Here is a 24,051-nt window from a genome sequence, read left to right as displayed (position 1 = left end):
AACAAGAACAATTCCTTTAATGCATCAGTTGAAAGTGGAAAACCTAGCACCAGAAATATCCAAGTTAAATTGTCTGCAATTAAGCATATTGCTCTTTAGATAGGCTTTTTATGTGTATCAATCATAAACATCCATTACAGATATGGGTATCTGCAGTCATTCAGAGGAAAACAAGGGTTAGGGTTAGATGTAAGATAAGAACAGTTTAAGTAATTTACAATATTCTTATTAGCACTTCAAGGATAATAAGTTGTTTCGATGACATGCAAACGAACACATGTAGTCATGTTTACACAGGAGGAATAAATACTTGCAAACATTAATAAAGTTACAACAAAGAAAAAACACTGTTACATCAACTGCTTTCTTTTTTCCAGACAATCAAAATTATCTGTCCACCCTCAAACATACATGGCCCTACAAGCGTCATCTGTCTCCAGTATGCTGTCTTTTCCCACCACTCCCCATAAGCAGATCCTAGTCTAACCAGCCTTTTTTTTTTTTTTTTTTTTTTTAAAAAAAGAAAGACTGCATTTCCTAAAGAATTTGGTTCATCACTAGGAATCATAGAACCATAGAATTATGGAATCATAGAATTGTTCAGGTAGGAAAAGACCTTAAAGATCATCAAGTCCAACCACAACCTAACCATACTACCCTAACTGACAACCTTGCGCTAAATCATGGCCCCGAGCACCACATTGAAATGGTCTTTAAACACATCCAAAGATGGTGACTCAACCACCTCCCTGGGGACCCTATTCCAGTGCTTAACAACCCTTTCTGTAAAGAAGTTTCTCCCGATATCCAACCTAAACTTGCCCTGGCACAACTTGAGGCCATTTCCCCCCGTCCTGCCACCTGTCATCAGTGAAAAGAGACCAACCCCACACTCACTGTAAGCATCTTTCAAATACTGCAATAACGTCTTCCCTCAGCCTCCTCTTCCCCAGACTAAACAGCCCCAGTTCCTTCAGTCGCTCCTTGTAGGGTACATTCTCCAAGCCCTTCGCAAGCCTTGTTGCCCTTCTTTAGACCTACTCCAGCACCTCAGTGTCCTTTCTGTACTGAAAAGCCCAAAACTGAACACTGTACCTGAGGTGAGGTCTCACCAGTGCTGAGTACAGGGGCAGGATGACTTCCCTCACCCTGCTCACCATTCCTGACACAAGCCAGGATGCCACTGGCCTTCTTGGCCACCTGGGCACACTGCTGGCTCATATTCAGCCGACTGTCCATCAGTACACCAAGGTCCCTTTCCATCAGGCAGCTTTCCAGCCACTCAAACAAACTCATTTAAGGCAAGTAAAAAAGAATGCCATCCAACAATACTAAAATTGTTAGTAGTGTCTGTGAGGCTATGTAAGTCATCACAAGTCTGAACGCCTAGCACAACTGCAGGAGATGTTACAGTTTCACAGGCAAGACAAAAAATATTTTCAAGCACCTTATTTTTTTTATTATTATTTTTTCTGGAGGGAAGCATTGTTTACTGAACTTCCATGACTTCTACTCATTCTTTAAAAATGAGCGTGGGTATCAAATCCCGGTGACCTACAGTACTTTTAAGATATGAGCACACTGGGCCACTTTCTGTTTAGAAATTGATTTCCAAGAAACGTCAAGATTTAATTTCTTAGAACTTAGAAGAATTGCCATTTATGGGAGACATGTTACCATAGCTAAATCAGCAAGTAAGACTGAATTCCAGATTAACAGAATCATTTTGAGATAAGTTCCTTGTTGTCAATATGCCAAATATTCACTGAATATTATCGTGATCAACTCCTGAATCACATCACCCTGCAGATTTCAGAACATTTTACAAGTAGGAAGATCAAACAGCTCTCATTTCCAAAATATATGAGCAAACTAACCAAAGTAATTTCCAGATGTGGGTCAATCGTACTTCATTTCACATGTCCCGAATAAAAAATAATCCTTAAAGGTACCATGTTTAAAAGTTCTTCAGACCAAAAGTCACATGCAGAAAATCACAATGGCTATAACTTCATAGCACTGACATTTACTGTTGCTGGGCATTTATCTTACCAGCGTGCCTCAGTAAAACACCAAGCCTGCATATTTCTATTCTTCCTTTACATGTACTACCAGCATCACTGCATAAAAATAGCCCCAAACCAAAAAGATTCCCATAAAAAGACTAGGAAATCCACACACGGAATAGATCTTTATAAAAGTGTTTGTTTTTATTGTCCTTGCAATTAAATTATACTAATTTCAGACAGATGGCAATAAAGCCAATGATTGACAAGAAATTTATCAAGAAGAAAAAATGGTTTGAAAAGCTTCAAAAGGGAATTATGTCTACCCTTAGAAATTGACTAATGGGGACAGTTTAAGTCACATCACTACTTTCCTTTCCACATGCAGAAAAAGGAATTTTGGCTCTAAGAGCAGTTTAGCAGAATGCAGAATCAGTAGATCAGTGAACTAACCCATAAGAGAGAGAAATAAAGAAATGCCATGGAAAGACAAAAGAATCCCTATAACACAGCCATAGAATGATTTTTAAATTAGAGCAAGCACATGCTGCTGCCTCTGACCCCAGAGGATATGCTGTATGCATCCCCCTTAGTCTCCCTCTGCTGAGGGGCACCACAGCCTTCCCCTCTGCTAATGTGCAACAGGCCTCCGCTGCAGGTGCCTGTACCACTGGTAGCGGCCTGAGCAATCCAAGTCTCCATTTAGCACTTGTATTTTTATTTTTCAGGGCCTCTAGCCAGTAAAATCCAACGAACAGCCAGTTTTCTTCAGCCAAAAGAATTTTTAGCCAGGAAAAAGCAGCATAAAGCACCCATGAACATGTGTGTACCTGCCCAAGGCTTCACCACCACCTGGGCCTGTCAGGAAGCCCTTCTCTTCAATGACAAATGTAATGTTTGCTTTTCTTAATTATTTTTTTTTAATAATTTTGTCTCAAACTTACAACGTGGTAACATCATATTACACGTGTCTGCTTCATAGACATTTACAGGCAGTTCAAAGCATTTCACCTCATTTGCTCACATGGTATTCTGATCATATACAAGCAAATGTATTTTTTAAATTCACCACACTTCTAAAGGCCTGAAAACCAGCAGCAGCATAAGTGAAGGGTTATTAGGGCATAGTTTGCATTTTAATTTGTTTCTCTTAGATGTGCTGTTCCCTTTGGTCACAATTCTTCCCTCTCAGGCAGAGCACTGGAAGCCATCTCATGGATGTACTATAGATGGAAAGGTAAAACAAGCCTGCAATGCTTACTGTCACATAAGAAAACAAATGGATTGCCCAGAAACAATCAAATAATACTAAGCTTACCTGATCTTACTCTTTTAAGAACAGATTTTTCAGAGTAAGCTGAAATAGTTTTGTGCATTGGTCCTATAAATAACTGTAATATCATCATGCAAAAAAAAAAATTAAATGGACTTGAACAATCACAAAATTAGTTTTTGAGTAGTCATTTATAAGAACTTCAAAAATAATTGTTTAATATCATTTGGGGATTAAATTAGAGGCAGCATGATGCTATAAATGGGTACAATAAGATAAATGATACAAGAATCAGTGAAAGAAAACATAAAATATACCACAACAGTTATAGTGTAATTAGGTGCTTCAAACAAATTATAACTTTCAGAAGTAAAGGTGTAACCCTGAGGTATTACAGCTTGAAACAGTAAATACATTTTGGTAATTCTCAGTATATGAGATTCATAACTTAGGAATTAATTTTAGATGTGTAACAATTATAAGGACCCTCTTTCAACCAAAGCCCAAAGTACGCCTTTTCTATTCATTAGATGGGAAAACAAGTCTTGGATACAGTTTCATTATGATCCTGTTTTACATAAAAGCTAGCCTTTCAGAACAAAAGATATAACACGTCATCAGATAAAGCAAATTTCCTGAACACTAGAAATGTTAGGGTATGTTTTTAGCCTCTTATTTGTATTTACACAATCTGAAAACCATTAATAAAAGGAATACCAAATATTAAACACTGAAAACTAAAAGCTTAGGTATGTTTACATACTTTTCAAAATGCGGAAAGGAAGTCTGTTTTGATGGAGTTATTCATATCAGCCTTTGGAAACCATTCACTCAGCTGAACTTTAACTCAAGACTAATAATCCAGAGATATTTTATCTTTCCATACTTCACTTCGTATCAACGAAGAAACATTTCCTAAAACATGGCTTTCAAAGCAAAGCAGCTCAAAACAAGCAAGTAAAAACTCAGATTTCCACTACAGATGGAAGGAAGTGACACCTCTACCTTATCTGAACCCTCATACATTATCCTCTGAGGAGACATTCCACTTTCATTCAGCCTGCCCAGCTTTCTCAGCATCCCTACTTTCAGCCATCTGAACACACTGGTGTTCTTCTCCATGCAGTGAGTTAAACAAGTGACATACAGAGCTATGTGGAAAGTGGAAGATTCTCATTATGTCTCCACCTCAGGAATTCAGAAGGAGGGTTAGATGCACATTAACAAAGTGAATAAATACATCATCTAGAAAGGTAAATCTGAAAAGATTAATAATTGAGAAAAAAAAGTAGCAGCTGATTGATTTTTTTTTTTTAAATTCAGTTCTTTCATCCACCTGTGAACTGCTTTTATTTGAATAAAACAAGATTGGTCTCTGACATTTTCTGAACAAAAAGAACCTCAACCAGTGCTCAAACTGTCACTGACACTCTGCCTAAGGGGCAATGGAATTAACTCAGCCTTACAACCATTTCCTGCTCCAAAAGGAAAAGCTTCATAGCAAGCTAACAGAACACATGTCTACAGGCATATGTAGTCGATTATTACGCATTAATGTTTTGGCCTGCTTTTTCTTTATTTATTCCAAGCTGTCAGGAAAAAAACTATTTCAGCCTTCAATATCTACAATGAGTGAAACATGTTTCTGTTTTAATTTATCTCTAAAAATGAGTTGTTCAAACAATATGAAATCTCCTTTATACTAACATATGACCCAAAGCTCCAACTCTGGAGCATTTTGCTCTGTAAGAGCATATGTTCAAATATTTGAGTAGTTTGTGTAGTACTGGTTAGTTTCTTAAGGACACTTTTCTTTTGGGTATTTCTACATCACTCTTGTTAAAAAAGGCATCTTAAAAAAAAAACAAAAAAACATTAATACTGGGTTGTTTCAATAATAAAATTATTGGCAATTTATCTAGGCAACATTTTATTTGCCCTGTGATCTCAGTAGCTTCAACTAAAAATCTCCATTACAAGTCAGAAGAGTCCAACAAGCTAAATACATTCTAAAGCTAAACATATATCCCACAGCTCAGGATGAATGTAAAATCCATTTGAATTTTGGTTAATTAGCAGGTAATCCCATAACAATATTCCAGCTCTTCCCTTAAACCAACAAGTCATGACATGGTATCTAGACATAACTAAGTCAAAAGAAAAAAAAAAAAGAAAGAAAAGAAAGAAAGAAAAAAAAAAAAGAAAAATTAAGAAAACTGCAAGTGACAGAAATCCAGGTCAGAAAGGAAACCTGCATGCACTGAACTACATTTTCTACTCCCTCTTCTATTGATGCAGAATCTGCTATAACATTACTCTGCAACAAAGGATCCTGACGTCTTCCATATGAAAGCTTTACAGCAATCAAATGACTGCTTGGTTTCATTTGCTTCACAGGATTCTCAGAAAAGATTCAGTTAGGAAATAAATACATAAATCTATACTTCTGAAGCATTGATCACCAGAGTGTCGCTCAAAGGAAAGGACACCTATCCTGACAGGTAGCTATGAAGAACAGGAATTCCTCACAGGTTTATCCAGATTTCTTTTGTTCCTTTCAGAAGAGTAGTTCAGGTAAACTGGAAATTATAAGTAGAAAAAATACCCCTTCAGCTGCTAAGTCTTCCCTGATTACTATTTCTGAAGCATTCATACATATAAACAGATCTGAATAAGTGAAGTAGCAACAGCTCAAAGCATTCTCAGCATGATGCTCCCTTGCTCAATGCGGTACGTTTTATTCCCAAGTGCTCCCTATAGTCAAATTGTAATTCTACCTCTCCCCTAAGAGTCCCTTAGGAGAAAAGAGTATTCATTTCCATTTAATCATCATTCTCAAAGAATCTCAATATCAGGAGAACTACTGGAGCACAAAAAAAATCGTTAGCATGGATGAAGAGCAACCCTCTCCATGACCTTATTCTTATAACCTTACTCAATTCTTAAAGTCTGCACAGTTAGTGAGTTGCAGGTGTGGAAAGAAAGGATACTTAGTTTCTAGTAAAAGCTTGAAGTTGTTTCTAACATGAAGTAACATTAAGCATTTACTTAACTGCCAGGCTTGTGGCTCTCTGGGTAAGGGAACACCCAGGAAATTTGCTTATTTACAGCTCTGCCTACTGACAGAACAGAAGTTAAACTTATTTTTCTTGCCCTGTCCTCCATGCTAGATTTCCTATCATCTACGAAAAACTGGCATCCCCACAAAAGCTAAAGAGTAAAGCATAAATGATAAAATGTGTTACCTAATTTTCTCCATTTCTCAGCAGGCAGGTGGGAACAGAAGAGGTCAGAAGAGGCTAATGCAAAGCTTTTGCATTAACTTGAAACGGCCAGTAAATTTGCACGTCATTTAATTCTTCCATACTAGAAAAGCAGACAAGCAACTGCATAGAAGTTCTCTTCAGGAGCACGGTGATATGTGAAACAGATGCAAAATGGAAAAATAATTACTTAAGGAAAACAATTCACTCTGATGTTAGACAAATGTTCAAACAAGCTACCTAGAGCAGTTATTCAAGCTCCTTCCTTGGACATATTCAAAACTCTCCTGGATAAGAACACAAGCAACCCAAACGGACTCTTACTGTGAAAATTGGTTTGGAGCAGATGACCTTCAAGGCCTCTTCCTTCCAACCTTTAATATTCTATGGCTCATTAACAGCTCCACGCGGGGCTACGTGCTGGATGTCCTAACATCTTTTCTGCGCCTACCCTGCTGATTCAGCTCCAAATTGTTAGAAAAACATTTTATCAACAGTTCACATCAAAGCTGCAGATTTACTCACCAGAATTTCTTTCTGCTGCTGACTATGCAGGCAGCCCACTCAGCGATGAATTCATTCTGATCACCTGGCTCATACACCACATTATACCAGACTCAAGAAAAAAGCACTCTGCCTAACCACACCACAGCATTCATGTGTTCTTACAGCAACGATTCATCCTATCCCTTGCCCACCCACCACAAACTTTTGCTGCACAAAAAGCACACCTGCAGAAAAGCCTAACTGACTACGGAGACTAGGAAAGCTTTATCAGGTGATAGAATGTTCACTTGAAAAAACAAGCTCTAAACTCAGCACTCACCAAACACTTACATGTGGGATAATATACCAACTTTGATCAGTTCCACACATTTTCTGACTATGTGAGATATTACATAGCACTACAAGATATCCAACAGGAAAATGCACAACAGTTACCAAAGCTAAGTATTAAATCATAGCCTCTCTGCTACGAGAGGCTGGGTAGACTATCTGAGTGACAAACTGGGGAAGAAACAGAGGCAGCTTCTCTTTACTCATTAGAATCAGTAGCGTAGAAATACTTTATGACAGTCTGAAAGCAAGCTGGCTCTAGTCTGCATTGTGAAGCAACCACGTTCAACACAACAGCATGGATTTAATGCCGCTAAAAAAAATTAAGTACTGAATTACCAAGAATCTGCAGTAATGAAAAACACGTATCTCAGATAATGCAAAGTATTATGAAAATACTTTGAAAATGAAAATGAAAAAAATGATCTATATGCAGTGCTCCCATAGAATAGGGAAAAATCCCTGCCAGATTATAGGGATATAGTGTTTCAACAAAGTAACATAAAGGAGACTTTCAGTAATTGTTAGTCTGTTAAGTCATGCTAGTCACCAGAAGACAATACTGAATTAAGATTAACGTTCTCCTCAAAGTGCTTCCATTGCAAAATGGCTCAGATATTTGACCCCAAAATGGCTCAGATATTTGACCCATTCTGTACAATATCTTTATTGACAATCTGGATGAGGGCATTGAGTTCACCCTCAGTAAGTTTGCAGATGACAGCAAGCAGGGAGGAAGCATCGATCTCTCCGGGGATAGGAAGGCCCTACAGAGAGATCTGGATAGGTTGGATTTCTGGGCTTAGGCCAATGGGATGAAGTTCAACAAGACCACGTGCCTAGTCCTGCACTTTGGCCACAACAACACCAAGCAACAGTACAGGCTCAGGGCAGAGTGGTTGGAAGAATGTGTGGAGGAAATGGATCTGAAGGTGTTGGTTGACGCTCTGCTAAACGTGAGGCAGCAGGTATCCCAGATAGCCAAGAAGGCCAATGGCATCCTGGCTGGTATCAGAAATAGTGATGCCAGCAGGAGAAGGAAGGCAACTGTCCTCCTGTATGCCTCAAGCACTGTTTTCAGTTTTTGGCCCTTCATTACAAAAAAAGACATCAAGGCCTTGGAGTAGGTCCACAGAAGGGTAACAAAGCTGGTGAGAAGTCTGGAGGAGAAGTCTTATAAGGAGCAGCTTAAAGAACTAGAATTGCTGAATCCGGAGAAAAGGAGGTGCAGGGTAGACCTTTACTGTCCCTACAACTACCTGAAAAGAGGATCTGGAAGGTGGGAGTCAGCCTCTTCTCCCATGTATCTAGCAATAGGACTAGAGGGACTGCCCTCAAGTTGCACAAGCAGAGATTCATCTTGGACGTTAGGAAAAATTTCTTCTCTGAAAGGGTGGTCAAGTACAGGAATGAACTGCCCAGGGAGCTCATGCAGCTCCAAAGGCATTCAGTCCCCAAAGGCATTCAAGAAACACTCACACGTTGCACTGAGGGACAAGGTTTAGTAGGAAAATATAGGACATTTAGACTGGATGATCTTGGAGGTCTTTTCCAACCTTGGTGATTCTATGACTTGAGCAGTTTGATACTTCTAACAAATTATTCCCATGAAAACTCAATGTTGTACCCCTGCAATAAAGTCTGCAACATCATCTTAAACTGAAGTAGTGATAATTATCACATACTCATCACCAACTTCAGAGGCAGAAAAAATAGCAGACGTGCTAAATTAGTCCCATGCAATGAATACAAACGAAACAGAGAGCAGGCTGATCACAGGTCTAACCAAGGCAATTGAGAATGTTCTAATTCCATTTAAGGAATTGTAAAGGCTTGAGGACTGACATCTAAACCAAGGCATACAAATTATGCAGCTGAACTTTGTATTGATACAGACTGTAGACATAGCTAATATTCATAAATTCCATCTTGCATTCTTAATACTTGAATGTTTCATCCTTGTTGATGCTTCATTACTACAATATTATTTTTTAAACACTTCAGAGCAAGGATTTTCTCAAACAGAAAATTCCATGTTGATGAAGTTCAGCAGCAAACACTTTATGCTCAGAAAAATATCTTTAATTACCTTTAAAATGTATTGCAGTAGCTTTTGAAAGCTCTGGACAGAGTCTCTAAGGTTTCTGGACTCTACTTTGTGCTGATGAGGCCTCGTCCAGAGTACTGAGTCCAGATGTAGAACCCAATACAGGAAAGACATAGACCTGTTAGAGCATATCCAAAGGAGAGCTACAAAAATGATCCAAGGAATGGCACATACTTAAGACAAGGAGAAATGGTTTCAAGCTGAAAGAGGGGAAATTTAGACTGGATATTAGCAAAGCCTTTTTTTGTTTGTTTGTTTTTAATAAGGGTGGTGAGACACTGGGACAGGCTGCCCAGAGAGGTGGTAGACGCCCCATCCCTGAAGACTCTCAAGGTCAGGCTGAATCAGGCCCTGGGAAACACTATGGATGTCCTGTTCCTTGCAAGGGGGTTGGACTACATGACCTTTAAAGGTCCCCTCCAACTCCAAGGATTCTATGACAATCTACAATTCTAAGTTCCATATTACAGCATCAGTCCTTTATTTCTTCTCAAACAGATTTACAATCTATAAGAAGAAACAATTAAAACCAGTAAGTCCCAAACAAAATACGCATTGCTTTCGAAACAGACACACTAAAAACAAAGCAAAAACATTGACTTTATGTCAATATCCCATTGATACAGATTGTAGAAGTACATTACTATGCCATTATCAAATTCTCAAATAACTTTTTTCAGCTGAAAATCCTAAGAAAAGAATTGGCTATTAAGATGAAAATGAACAAAATGTACAATTGTGTAATGAGCAAGGAACACGTTCTCCAGATGTTCCTATTCAAAGGCATTTATATAAATCAGAACAAAATCACAGTCTTGCCAGATTGCTCTGGAAGAATCAGGAAAAAAATAAATAAATAAACCTGCAGAATTATCTGCTAAAATCTATTCACAAAGATACAAGGATAACCAAACTCCAGGCTTCTTAAATTTTACCCCATCTAGATACATAAACCACTTTTAACTCAGTGAAATTTTCCAACCTGTTTTCCAACCCCAACTGAAGTCTGACAAATCAAAAAATATTGAGCTGCTTCATTCAAGCACACGCACTGTGTGCGTAAGGACAAGGATATCCATAAAAGGGGTAGCAGGGTGCTTCTCCAATAAGCTTGCAGACTACTTCTCAAGCAACGTTTATAAAATAAACCCCTAATCACTCATTTCTCATGCTACTTTAGGATGAATTTTCCTCCTCAGCTTATTGCTGTGTTTCATACATACCATAGGCATTTCACTTAAACAGTCTGCCTTCAGTGGTTTTCTGCAGCTCATAAACACAGTATTTTTTGTGTGTTTAAGTAAACACTTTTCTCCAAAGTTGACTACCTCAATTTTACAAAGGCAGGCATCTCCTGGATAGATAAACAAAACCTCCTGAATTATGTTGCTGGACTATATACAAACCAGTCATTTACTGAGAATGAAGTGTTCTCTGAAAACTCGCACACAAGCTTACACCTTAGACACAGAATCTGCAAAATAACATTCAGGGATTACAGCGGATCAGACATTGGAAATAAACATCAGGGCAGCATGACAAGCTAGCATTACGATGAGATACATCAGCAGAAAGCTGTAAGCAATCATGTTTTACTCAGTAAGATCCAAGTAGAGTAATGTACTCAGCTTTGGATGGCCCATAATCTTCAGCTGCAGTAAGCAGAGTCCAGAGAGGATTGATCAATAAGAAAGAGCTTTGAAAACATAATCCTGCGCTGGGACAGTGCGCGTAGGGAAGCCACAGAATTTCCATATCTGAAGGCTAAGAACAGCCTTGGCAGTTATCTGTCCCAAAACATACCCTGTCCTTCAGAGATCCAAATCTGTAAGGCAGGCAGAAAGAAGAGCAAAACAAATATGGAAGTGATAAATAAAATCATTTTTAAAGCATCCAGCTGATTGCGAATGATGTGGCTAGGTCATCCTCACATAAGGATGTTATTTTCTTGCTCTATGGTTTCATATGCAGTTAAATCACTTGCTTTTTGATGTGATTGAGATTTTCCACAGGGAGAAATCTTTAATTCAACTCCCCCTGCACCCACAGGGTTCTATACAAGTGCTATTTCTTCAGTGACTTTCCAGCTTGCAAAAAAATATCTTGTATCCTGGAGAGACTGAACAGATTCTGATTTTTACTCACAATCTTTTTCCCCATCCACCTCACACCCTGGTGTGGCACCCTGGGCCTGGTGCATCCCAGGGTACAGTTGGCCCCTCTGGCTGCCAGGACACTCTGCTGGCTCAGATGCAGCTTCCCATCAGCCAGAGCCTCCAGACTCCTTTCCAGAGGGCTAGAATTATAGCATGTCACCGTATCTCCCCACCAACACTTTGGGGAGCACTTTAAACTTCCAATATTTGCATAAAACATAACTTCACCAAAACAAGGTATCCAGATACATACACACAAGTGCATTTTTGTGAAAGGCATTTGTGTGTAAGTGATAAGACCTATGAACAGGTGTGGTCTTGAAAACCATTCTATGATTCTGCAAAAGAGTTAATGCTAATTATTCCATGCTACAATTTTATTTCATATTCCAAGCAGAGAAAGCAGCCACAATTATCTACCCTCCAGCATCCTTTTAAATCCATCCATAGGCTTGAAGACAAATGTGTACAGATGTTTTAGCCAATTATTTTCTCCAAAGTCTAAAATAATACGCATCCTTTAAAAAGGAAAATAGACTACCTAGGCTACAAAAATAAAGTAGGCAAAAGAACCAGATACAAAATATTTGTTTTTACATCTTTGCTCTGGAGACAAGGAACAAGAAACCTTTCAAAGATAGCAGGAGTATGGAGCAGCAGGTATTTGTTGCTTTTCAATAAAGATATTCTGCAGGTTAGAGCATGCAACCTCTGCAAAATGGTGACCTGGCAGGAGGTAATGGGGAAGGAGAGAAGAAGTAAGATAAGAGTACACCATCCAGTGTGTAAGACCTAAGGGAGAGGCAAAAAAAGGAAAAAAAAAAACAAACAAGACTTCCTCTCCCTTATTCAACAGGAACTTTCCACATAAAAATAAAGTAGTAATAATCAGGAATCTACATGTTTTCAGGAAGGAGGATTATACAGCAACTGACTTCTAAGCATTCAGTTAATGCAGAAGTTACTAATATCCATGGAAGAATAATGATTTGCTAAGGCTGAATCCAGCTTTGACGTCACTGAGATGTTAACACAAGACGCACAGGAAGAAACCTGATATCCTAGGTACAGCTCTCATAGCAAAGAAAATTCTACATACTGCCATGCTTACATACATTTCCTCAATTAAACAATTTCAAAACATACTCATCTAATCAACAACTAAGATTTTTTTTTTTTATATGAAGTCTAAAAGCTGGGCTTTTGCTTATTAGTATACATCTCTATCTGTGTTTTAATAAAAACACAGGGCTTAAGTAGCTTTCCTGGCAAAAAAAAAAAAAAAAAAAAAAAAAGTCTTAGATTTAATTATGATTTATTCTAAAAGTTTTTTTTTTTTTCTCCTCACTACCTGTCCAGAGAGACTTGAGTAACAGTACAGATAGCAACCACAATCTGCATAGAGTTACTGCTGAATATTAGTGCAGAGTTCTCACTGCTATAACATTAGATAATTAGATCTCAATCTCTTTAATGCACTTTAAAAGGAGGATAATACATAGCAAAATAATTACTTACAGGCATAGACTGCCACCTAGTGATTTTGATTAGCTACAAAACTGGAAAATCAGTTCCAGAATATGGGAAAAAAAATCAATTTCATCAAATTTTATATCAACATAATGTGCTACTTGCATTCCCTGTTACTATGCTAATGATAATTGCAGGACTGAAGTGTGGAAAGAAAGGCCAGTAAGTAAGTATGTAATCTTTATTGTACAAGCAAGATCAACGAGGCTGGTTGCCTGCTCATCAGCTCTGTCTGGAATTGCTCATTTAAAATAGACTACATACAGCCTCTGCATAAGACAAGTGCTGCAACTGGAACTTATCTTCTGTCTCAGACAACACTGACCTAAGACAGATGCATCCTAATTGAAATTTTGGATTCCTTCAATTTTTGTGCTTCCAGGTTTTCCTAGTTCTCCTAAGCACTGTAACACCTTCAGTTTGTCATGAGGTTCCTCTTTGCTGTTTTCACTCAAGCTACTGCATGCTTTCTATAACGCTTCATTGTTAGTGAAGAAACCAAAAGTTACTTGTGTCACCATGCCTGTCTTACCAAGCTGAATTATCATTTTATGGACAACTCCTTCGTATTTCACCTTCTCTCCAAATGTGAGATCAGATATGGTCACCATGTACTCACAGGGACCTCGCCAACAGCATAATTATAAAAACTCATTTATTTTTCCTGTCACATCTTCTCTACTACCACCTTCCATCTCAGTCACTATCAGCATCTTCAGTTCACTTTTCAACAACACCTAAATCTTAGAATTTGCAAGACAGAAAGGGAACTTGAGATCTTTCTATAATGTAAGAAAATAAGAGATTATATTTCTTTTAAGGCACAAACACATCAGAAAACCTTTCTGAATTTCTTTTTCAACTAACATCATCCGCAGTCAAAACAATTCTTGCGGTGGTCAGAACTGACATGAAGAGTCAGTTTCCCATCTTGCCAATTTGGTTTCACCAGCACTTTATGTACCCATTTATTTTATTTTAATCACAAGAAATATGAGCTTAATTTTTCCTCATAAAAATCTATCATCTTTTTCACTAGGAAAAGGTCAGAATCAATATTAACTTTCATTGGCCATTATTGAATATATTAATATAAGTACTGTTACAATTTCTCATCCATCTTCCTCGTCAAGCTTTAAAGGAGTTCCACTCAAATATTCCCAAAGTCATGCTGTATCTTCCTCAAAAATTTTCACCAAAAATTCACCAAAATTTTTTATTGCACACTCATAAAATAAATTCAATCCTAGCTAAGTTGCTACTACACTGAGACTGCTGTTTGTCACACCAACCAAGTTACTCTGCATTACTTCAGCAGCACCCATCTCTACAGCACCCCTGCACCCTGGGGCAGGAGCTGTCACAGTCTTCGAACAGCACCAGGACATCTGACCACGTAGTATCTGTCCTTCAGTATTGCAAGGCTTTCTTACCTCAGAAGAGATGAACGAATTATCCTCAAAGCAACACCCTAACGGTAAAAAGTTTATTGTTTTTTCATTTTAAACTGGAGATGCTGACTAAAAAACAAGGTTGATAATGAAGCCGTCTGTTTCTCTTGCTTACTTCCTAAATGAATTCTTGTGCTGCTCATTTTTACAGCAGCTAGCTGTCTCTGAGACTTCATATTCACATGAAATCTGATGAGCAGAGAACATGTTCCACTAGACTTACAGAACCAACTCAATCCCAACATGCAACTATAATGACTATTACTAATAGTTTCAACCAGACTTTATGTAAACAGATATTAATATATAAGCAGCAGAATGAGAAAACAGCTTCATAATCAAGGAGGGAAGATTTAGGTTGGATGTCAGGAGGAAGAGTGGTGAGGTGCTGGAACAGGCTGCCCAGAGAGGTTGTGGATGTGTTCTGGAGGTGTTCAAGACCAGGTTGGATGGGGCCCTGGGCAGTATTAAATGGGGAGGTTGGTGGCTCTGCATGTGGCAGAGGGTTGAAGCCTCATGATCCTTGAGGTGTCCGTCCCCCCCCCCATAACAAGCCACCATGTTACTGCAGCCACAACCAGTTTCCAAGAGGGTAAACCACTATGTATCACATTGCATGCCATAGATTAAAAAGTGATTTTTTGTAGCATTCCACAGCACTTCCTGGGGCAAAAAGCACACAGAAGGAAATCACATCTAAGTTAAAAACAGTGATGACAAGAATTCCTCCAAATTTGCCAACAAGATATCACTGAGTACACACTTTATCCAACAAAAACTGTGAACATGGCACTGATTTGCTTTCAGACTATTCATTGTAACAAAGTCCACACCTTTATCTCCACTGACGTGAAGCTACAGAAGATCACACCACAGAAAGAGCATTTCCTTCTTCAATGAACATAATATAAAGATTAATTTAAACCACAGATAATGCAAGAAATTATTGAAAATTCCTGCAAGCTTTTAAAATTCAGATGGATTACATCACCTTTGAAGGTTTCTTCCAATTCAATTATTCTTTCTAGAAAGTTCCTTATTTTAAATTCACTTTAAAAAAATTAAGGTGGCCTTTTAAATTAAAAGATCCTGTGAGTAACTACATTTTTCTTCCCCTGAACCCACCTCAACTGTCTGAGATAATTGTGTCACATTTTTTCATATATTTTTGCATGTATATTTTTCCCTATGTAAATGGCAATGTCATTATTTCTCTGAATGCCTGCACACAAATCTCCCAAACAAGTAAACCAGTTCCATTCTAGATGAAGAACAAGCTTAAAACATTTCTATGTTGTGTTTTCTTTCTATATTTCCAGGGCATGTCAGAAAATATTACATTTAACAAAGTACTCAAACCTATTTCAAGTTAAGTCCTTTCCAGTTTGTGGCAGATTAGACCAAAAAGCATCACTATGAATCATTGATAAGAGGCTATAATTTGATGACAAATAAAATGGGGCCCAAATGATGAACGTTTAGTCCAAGAATAGTTAAAAATGTGAAGTTATATTGATAAAGTTATTTGAAGAAACAGAAGACAATTGAAATGTCAATAAATTCAGTAACTTTGAAAGCTTACACTGATAGCATATTCAAAACTTCTACTTTCAAAGACAAATAGAATAAAAAAGTACTCCAGTTATAAGATTTCTCTCATACATATTCTTCTCTTCTCCCACAAACCATATAGGGTAGGAAAAACAAATGTTGATACGAAGGTAACACCAGATATAAACAGTGGCTTACCATACTTGTCTCGCAAGCCAACTGTACACCTGAAGACTCCACCAAAGGCCACATCTTCACCAAATATTACTAAAAAAAAAAAAAAGTAAAGGAAGATTAATGTAATCCCAGTGTGTTTGATTTTTCCATGAAGGCCGAAGCAATTTTTTTGTTAAGCATTTAACACTTCATTCTAGTTCAAGATTTATCTAGACATCTAAGTGCTTCCTTTACACAGCCTAAGTGTAGAAGAAGCAAGGCTAACAAAGAATCAGTGAAGTAACACATCTATGCCTTGAAATAGTATTAATCTAACTGACTCAGTTATGGCTTCAATACTTCACCTACGTACAATGATGTACAATGATGACCCAAAATCAGTAAAGCTGAAAAGAAGTATGAGGGAACAGGGAAGAAGAGAAAGGAGAATGACAGAGCAAGAAATATGCAGTCTTTCAAAAGTGCCACTTTTTGAGCATGGAGAGTTGAGGATTTTTTTTTTTTTTTTTTTTTGCCTCACTTTTAGTTCACTCCTTTACTTTTTTCTGGGACTCAGGCCACCCTAAAATAGCAGAAATGCATTAATAAACGTATATTTCTGTCCCAACTTTCAATCAAAATACAAGCTGATAGAGAAGACAACTACAGGTTAGAATACATAATCCATTAATAATCTGTTAATATTCCATTTATATGTTTTAAATCCCAGTGCATTTTTAAGCCTTTTTTAACATCAAAATGTAGAAAATAACATAATACAAAGCTTAAAGGCAATGAGAAACGCATTCACTATTGTGCACAAATACCAAATGCAATTGATGGAAAGCAAAACATGCTAACAAGTAGAGCATACCTGCAGTCGGATCTTTGGCTAAAGCATTATCCAAGGCACTTGTTATGGACTGGAAGAGATTCATCTTCTGAGTTTGCCCTGTGAGAAAGGGAATATTTTGATATTTAATTCAGTTCAAAATACGCAACACATTAGAAAACACTAGTGCAAAACATTGCTAAAAGCTTAGCCAATAGTCATAAGCACAATCCCTCAAAGATTCATTTATTGAGCAAACTTAAATTTATGGGATAGATGGGACCAAGTACAGCATACTTGGCAATCCCAAGGACTATAACTCTACTCAGCCTTTTTGAAAGAAGTACAGCCATGGCTGCAAACGCAGATTTGCAAAGCTTATTCAAATACTAGGAACAAAATTTAATTCCATTTTTCAAAGGAAAAAGAACCCATAGTCAAGCATTACTGCCTTGAGGACAGGGATACCTTCTGCTGCGTTTTACCAGATCTCAGCAAGTTTCCTTTATTGTGTCTCAATCATTACTTTTTAACCTCTTGCCTTCACTATTTACAGACATCTGCTGCTATCAGAAGTTTTCTATGCCTCCTGCCCACTCTCTGGATTGCAATTAGAAAGCGTTAGAAGCAACAAAAAATAACAGGGGGAAGTTAGATATGGAACAGCTTAAAAAAAAACTTCAAAAAAGGATTTAATTAAGATCTAATGCAGGTCCCTTTTTGTACTGCAAGGAAAGAAGTGGCAGAAAATAAAACAAAAGTGGTAGCCATATGTGAGGAATAAGAGTAACCAAAAGAACTGACTTCTGTTTAAACGGTATCTCTCAACAATCACTCAGCCAATTATCCCTTGGAAATTAGCATTTCTTGGTCAAGATAATGGTTCAAGTCACAACAGAGCTAGAGAGTTGTGTTCCTATATTTTTTCATGCTCAATAGCTTCTCTTGTTATAGTTTACAGAAGCCTTTAAGAGAAAGCTGTAAGAAACCATTACGGGAACCATTCAAACTGTATTAAACCTATAAGCAATCAACATTTGCAAAGTGGAAATTGGGGAACAGCAGCTGTTTCTCCTTTTTCAATCACCCACACAAGGTTATCCGTTCAGCAGGTCACATTCATTTCAGTATTTTCTACAAGGAAATGCCTATTCCTTCAGCAACTGCCAAATTGCTAGCACTGACTGTCCCAACCTGCTGGTCCCGCTTCTAACGAAAGGCTGTTACAGAAGCAAGAGAGTAGAAAGTAATTGTGCTCTTCAGGTGTGAACTGTGAAGCCAGGATTAATATCAAAACCAGACCAGTACTGTCATTTATTTTCTTCCATTATTTCTCACAGAACTCCAAGGGTTATTTTTCGCTAGTTTTGTTTAAGTCAGGGACCTAGCTTTCCACTTTGCATTAGGGCTGACTGCCCCACAAGGGCTTCTTCGCTGCACTCTCCAGCAGAAGCCGGCAGCACACAGACATTGCTCTCGGAAGCCCTGCATGCCTGTGCCTCCTCAAAGCACGTGGGAACGGCTGAGAGCTGTCTCAGACTTAGCTACAAACACAGAACATCCTGAATTGGAATTCGAAGAGCCCCACAGGAATCATCGAGCCCAACTCCCGGCTCCACACAGCACCACCCAAAATTCAAACCCTATGTCTAAAAGTAGCATCCAAACACTCCTCGAACTCCAGCATCTCAGGGCCGTGCCCACTGCTCTGGGCAGCCCATTCCATGCCCTGTCCCCAACCCCCAGCTGCCCTTCGGGCCACGCTGCTGTCACATAGAGCAGAGCTCAGCGCTGCCCCCCGCTGCCTGTGAGGAGCTGCAGCCGCCATCAGGCCTCCCCTCAGCTCCTCTGCTCTACGCTGAGCAAAAGCAGGGACCTCAGCCACGCGACCAGGCCAAGGCCGAGCCACCCGGGATTGCGGAGGCCCCGCCCGCCCTTCCCCTCCACCGCAGAGAGGCGGCGGGGGCGGGACCGACAGCAGAGCCCTGCCCGCAGGGAGGACCCCGGCCCCTCTCTCACCGTAAGCGCTGGGTGCCGGGTCAGGCTCAAAAGCGAAGTGCGCAGCGGCCCGGCGGGGCTCGGCCGGCAGGGGGGTCGGGCGGCTCCGGAGCGCTCCGCAACATCGCGCTCTGCCCCCAGACCGGCGCAGCACCCACGCCAGCCCCGCCGCCGCCATCACCGCCGCTATCGGGGGGCGCCGCGGCCGCCGCGCGCTCTAAAGAGGCGGGGTTCCGGGTGGGCGCCATCATTGGCCAGCGACGGCAGGGCGCGGACCAATCAGAGAACGCTCCGTGGTGGGTGGGGAGGATTGAGAGGGCAGTGAGGAGAGGGTGAAATGTTTATACGCGGAGGCACGCGGGAAGGAGGGACCTGAAGGGCGGGGCCATGACGGGGGGGCGGGGCCATGACGGGGGGCGGGGCCATGACGGGGGGCGGGGCCAGGGCTGTGACGCAGCACGTCGTGCGCCGTGGCGGGTGGGCGGCGGTCGCTGGGGATGGGAGCATGGTGTTGTGAGGCGGGCGGTGTGTGAGTGCGTCTTAATGAGAAATATAATAAACAAGAGGGAAAATAAGAGTGTTGGAGTTGAATTGGGAGAGTGAAATGCCTGAAAAAGTATAATACATCAAAGATATAACAACCGAAGGTATATTTAAGCTTTTACCTTATGCCTGTGTGCCTGATAATGGGGTAGGTTATTCCGATCTGGTTTTTTATTCAGGCAGTTGTTTCCTTCAGAAAATAGTGTATTCTAGTAGGAGCAATTTTACCTGCATTTGCACACTGCAACACTTGCAAATGGAGAACGGCGCATAAAAACACTACAAGGAGTCATCTGTTAATATGTCATTGCTGGACCTGCAAATAGCTGAATTCAAACCACGAGCCGTAACAATCAGTAGGTCTACATGCAGCAGTGGATAACACAGAGCAATGGCCTTGGTTAGACAGCCCAGGAGATGCCTCCATTTTCAGCACCGGCCGATAAAGGATGCTCCGATAAAGGATGCTTCTTGCTGCTTTCGTTCAGAGGCCGTTGTCTCCCACAGCTGCTGTACACAGAACTTGAAAAGGAATGCAGCCCCGTGTAACAGAGGAAGTTCTGGCATCTCTTGTGGAAGGACACAAAGAGGAAATGCTTGCAGCAGGACCTGTGTACTGCCATTCGTACCTGCATGAAAGAGAAAATAGTGCCTGGAGATGAGGCTTGTCACCTGAAGTATTGCCGCCTTTTGAGTGCAAAGGATAGTTTGTACTCGCATGGCCTTGGAAAGTTACACTGGACTGAAAATAGAAATGGACGATCAAAGGGGTTTATCCAAATCTACTTTGGCTGACCAGCATGTTAGTGGAGATAAGTCCCAGATTCCTGACTTTCAGCTCTGATAGGGTAATAAGATCCACATCATTTCTGATATATTCCAGCAACTCCGATCAGCTCTCTTAATTGCAAGTCATTCACTCACATCCGACCACTTCTGCTAAATGTATACTCCAGACTTTAGGAGCTGAAATCAACTGTGTTCTTCATCTGTGCATATATGTAGTTATGAGCATCATTTGTGTTGTTGACAACCATTAAAAGAACTCTGGTAGTCATTACTACTATTTCCGAATATGCACTTGAGGTTCTGGTGGTGACTGCTTGCTCTGCTGGCATTGACCAGATTATCAGATGTAACACCTTTGAAGTCCACGATATTACTTAAGATCTACATTAATCTAATTGTGAACTAATTGCAAGTATTGGACTCCAACATGAGCGTATGGCCCCAGGACTGTTATTCTACTGCAAAATCTCCCAAATCTGAACATAGCCTGTAGCTGAATCTTAGACTCCTTACAAGCTTCCTACATTTCCCAGTATGTATTGCTTTGTTTACACTGTGCCTCTGTAAATGGTGCAAGAGAAATCCAGGATTTCTCTTACATTCCTTTGATCATAGTTTCAGTGTTTTTATCTTGTACAGTCTTTCATGCTATAGTCTTGCTGTAAGCTTTTCTCTCTGCTTTGTGGGTCATAGAAGGAATTTTGTAACATGTTTTCCACCCCAGTAAACTGATCCACCCCCTCTTACAGGAGGTGCTGGTGAGCATTTCTGTCACCCTATTGCTATGTCCTGGCAACACTGCTGTTCTCTTGTTTTCTTTGCTGTTTTCTCCCTTCCTCCTACCCTAATTATAATCGGCAATTCCATTTTTAAATGACATGAGTATTTCTTAATGTTAAGTGAAGCAATACTAGAAACAACAGGGGCTACCTGCAGAGATATTATTCAGCTTTTTTCCTTATAAAAGATTGTAGTGTTTCATAATTATCAGAGGAGAACCCCACTCTCCTTGTTTAGTTGAATCAGTTTAAATGGTTTTGAAAACACAGAGAATATTTAGCTCTACACGTTACTGTGGCTCAGTTAGAAGTACTTGCATAGAGAAATGATTTCTAGTAGTTGACACCTTATAATTCTAGTACATACACGCACACACACATGCTCACAAAAGGAAAAAAGAAAAAGATAATGAAGTTCAATTTGTATGAAAAATAAAGTGAACATTTTTATCTTGAGAATAATTAAATGTAGGAACAGTTTACCAGAGAACATGCTGGACTGTCATTGCTTCTGTTCTTCAAATAGAAATGAGGTTTCCTTGTAGAATACATGCTGCAGATCTGGCTGAACATACACAAACATACTAGAATGCCTCTTTAATATTTTTTATTATATGCAACCACATATCGGCCAGTTCATGCACCTGCTTATAATATGGTTTGTTGGAGTTAAAAAGGAGAGCATAAGAGAATGTGATGGATCCACTGGTGCCTGGAATCCACTGAGCCAAAGCTTCCATGTTTCCCTTCCCTATTGTCATTCCCATGCACAATTCCTATGCCTGTTTAAATGTGCTGCCTTTGTGGAGCATTTTGTCCCCTATGGATATCTTAACTTTGTTCAGCATTTTTTTTCTGTTGTTAGTATTAATGGTTTATTTCATTCAGACCGCTAGTGTTCATTTTGATTTAAATAAAAACAGTAAACTTTATATCATCTACGTATAAAAAGTAAGAGAGCATTACAAAAATGGAATAGAAGGGGAAATCCACAGCCCATGAATTGTCTTTTGTCAGCAGACAAAAGTTGGCATTAAAAAACAGTGAAGTGGTCTGAAGAAGTCTCCTCTGGATCGCATGATTTTCCTGCAGTTTTCCTCTGCATTGCTGTCTGCCATCAGCAGGTACTGCACTGGAGATAGCAGTGTACAAAGCAATGTGTTCCATAAGGTTAAATAAATGTTTGAGATTCCGTTCACCTTGTCACTGACCTTGCATTGCTGATTAGAGCAGAAGCTGCTATCAGTTACAGAAATAATCAACTTTACCCCATGATGCTAATAGCAATTTCTGTAAACTGAACGTATACAATTTGTACTCCACTGGAGACATCAGTTTCTGTATATCAGTTACCCACTTCTTCAACCAGTATCAGTAGCCAGGTAGGCAGTACTGCATGAGTCAATGTGATATTCAGGCCGACACTCCATGAGAAGCCAGAAAAGTACTCAGAGTGTGAGTAATCAAAGCTACCCAAGCATAGATCTTACGCTAGGGACGCCTAGAGTAAGATCAAGCTGCCCAGAGAGCTTGTGGATGCCCCGTCCCTGAAGCTGTTCAAGGCCAGATTGGATGGGGCCCTGGGCAGCCTGGTCTAGTATTAAATGTGAGGTTGGTGGCCCTGCATGTGGCAGGCAGTTGGAGATTCATGATCCTTGAAGTCCCATCCAACCCTGGTCATTCTGTGATCCTATGATGCCTGTGCTACTGGCTTTATGAAGACAGACAATTCTCCAACATCTAATCTAAATGCCTTTTCTGTTGATGTTTTTACCTTTCTATGTACCAGTCACTCTTGGTTTGATGAGCTTTGCCATTACATGATGATCTAGGCGTTTTCTTCCTAGGTTGATTTATAGAGAGTTGAGGTTTTGGATCACAGACAGATTCCACTGTTGTAGTTGTTGCTGTGTAGGTGTCTGCACAATGCAGTCACCTGCATGCAGACACGAAGTTAACTGTGCTACTTATCATTAATTCTTCCCCTTTGCACTCAATCCATTTCCTTTATCCCATAAAATAAAATAATAATAAAATAAAAATAAATAACTGTAGATGAATTAATTTTTAACATAAAAAGAATGTATCTTCCTATGTGCCCTTTTGGCTTATGGATTTCATCAGTTCTGAGTAAATCAAAGTTTGCTTTAACATTTTTGAGTCAACCATTGCTGCACAGTAATGCTTCCTAACCTTTTTATAAAGATTTTTTTTATGACATATGATAAAATTCTGCTTAAGTTTGTACCTTATGAATGAAATCGCATAGAAGGCACCACGGCCTCGGTGTGTGAGTCCTTAGGCAGCACAGGCATTTAATTTAGACTTACCTCTTCACCAACACGCAGAGTTCAGAGTATATTAGGCAGTCTGGACCTCACTGAAAGATTGTGGTAATTCAGACTTTTATCTATACCCTTGTTCTTTCTTCATACTTCATACTAAATTCCTTAAAGTCTATTAGGAAGAGCAGAACCTGAGAATTGTCTTACTGATTTGTAATTTTTCACTAACACCATTAGGTGGCAGAGAACAATAATGCTTTTACTTGGTGAAATTTAATACATGTCTTGAAATAAAGACGTGTCAGTCCATTCTCTCCACCCTTTTTGTATTAGAATTATTTCCCACTGTGAACTGTCAAGAGCTTTGTTTAGTTAGTTATTAAATTACTTACAAACAGAGAGCACTGCTTTTATCAAGACTGTTTCAGATTTAATTTCTGTGCAACCCTTTTGTCAAGAGGAAAAAGGAAAAAAAAGAAAAAAAAAGAAAGAAGT

General features: G+C 39.4%; 1 protein-coding gene across 4 annotated transcripts in view; it reads right to left on the bottom strand.

Annotated features, from left to right (window-relative positions):
• Positions 1-19,379, bottom strand: part of BCKDHB (branched chain keto acid dehydrogenase E1 subunit beta) — a 104,065-nt gene extending 84,686 nt beyond the window's left edge. For 3 of the 4 annotated variants that reach the window (XM_052696621.1, XM_052696630.1, XM_052696639.1), the window contains exons 1-3: positions 19,182-19,373; positions 17,205-17,282; positions 16,373-16,441 (exon numbers count right to left, since the gene is read on the bottom strand). In XM_052696621.1, the coding sequence (XP_052552581.1) occupies positions 16,373-16,441; positions 17,205-17,282; positions 19,182-19,338 (304 nt within the window). In that variant the 5' untranslated portion in view covers positions 19,339-19,373. Of the gene's footprint in view, positions 1-16,372; positions 16,442-17,204; positions 17,283-19,181 lie in introns of all 4 variants that reach the window. The other variant, XM_052696612.1, reaches the window with a different exon arrangement.
• Between the last annotated feature and the right edge of the window lie 4,672 nt (positions 19,380-24,051).

The sequence above is a fragment of the Tympanuchus pallidicinctus genome, unplaced genomic scaffold, assembly GCF_026119805.1.
Source record: "Tympanuchus pallidicinctus isolate F22 unplaced genomic scaffold, pur_lepc_1.0 scaffold1, whole genome shotgun sequence".
Classification (NCBI taxonomy): domain Eukaryota; kingdom Metazoa; phylum Chordata; class Aves; order Galliformes; family Phasianidae; genus Tympanuchus; species Tympanuchus pallidicinctus.
The sequence above is the reverse complement of the archived record's forward strand: the minus strand, read 5'-3'. Positions and strand labels throughout refer to the sequence as shown.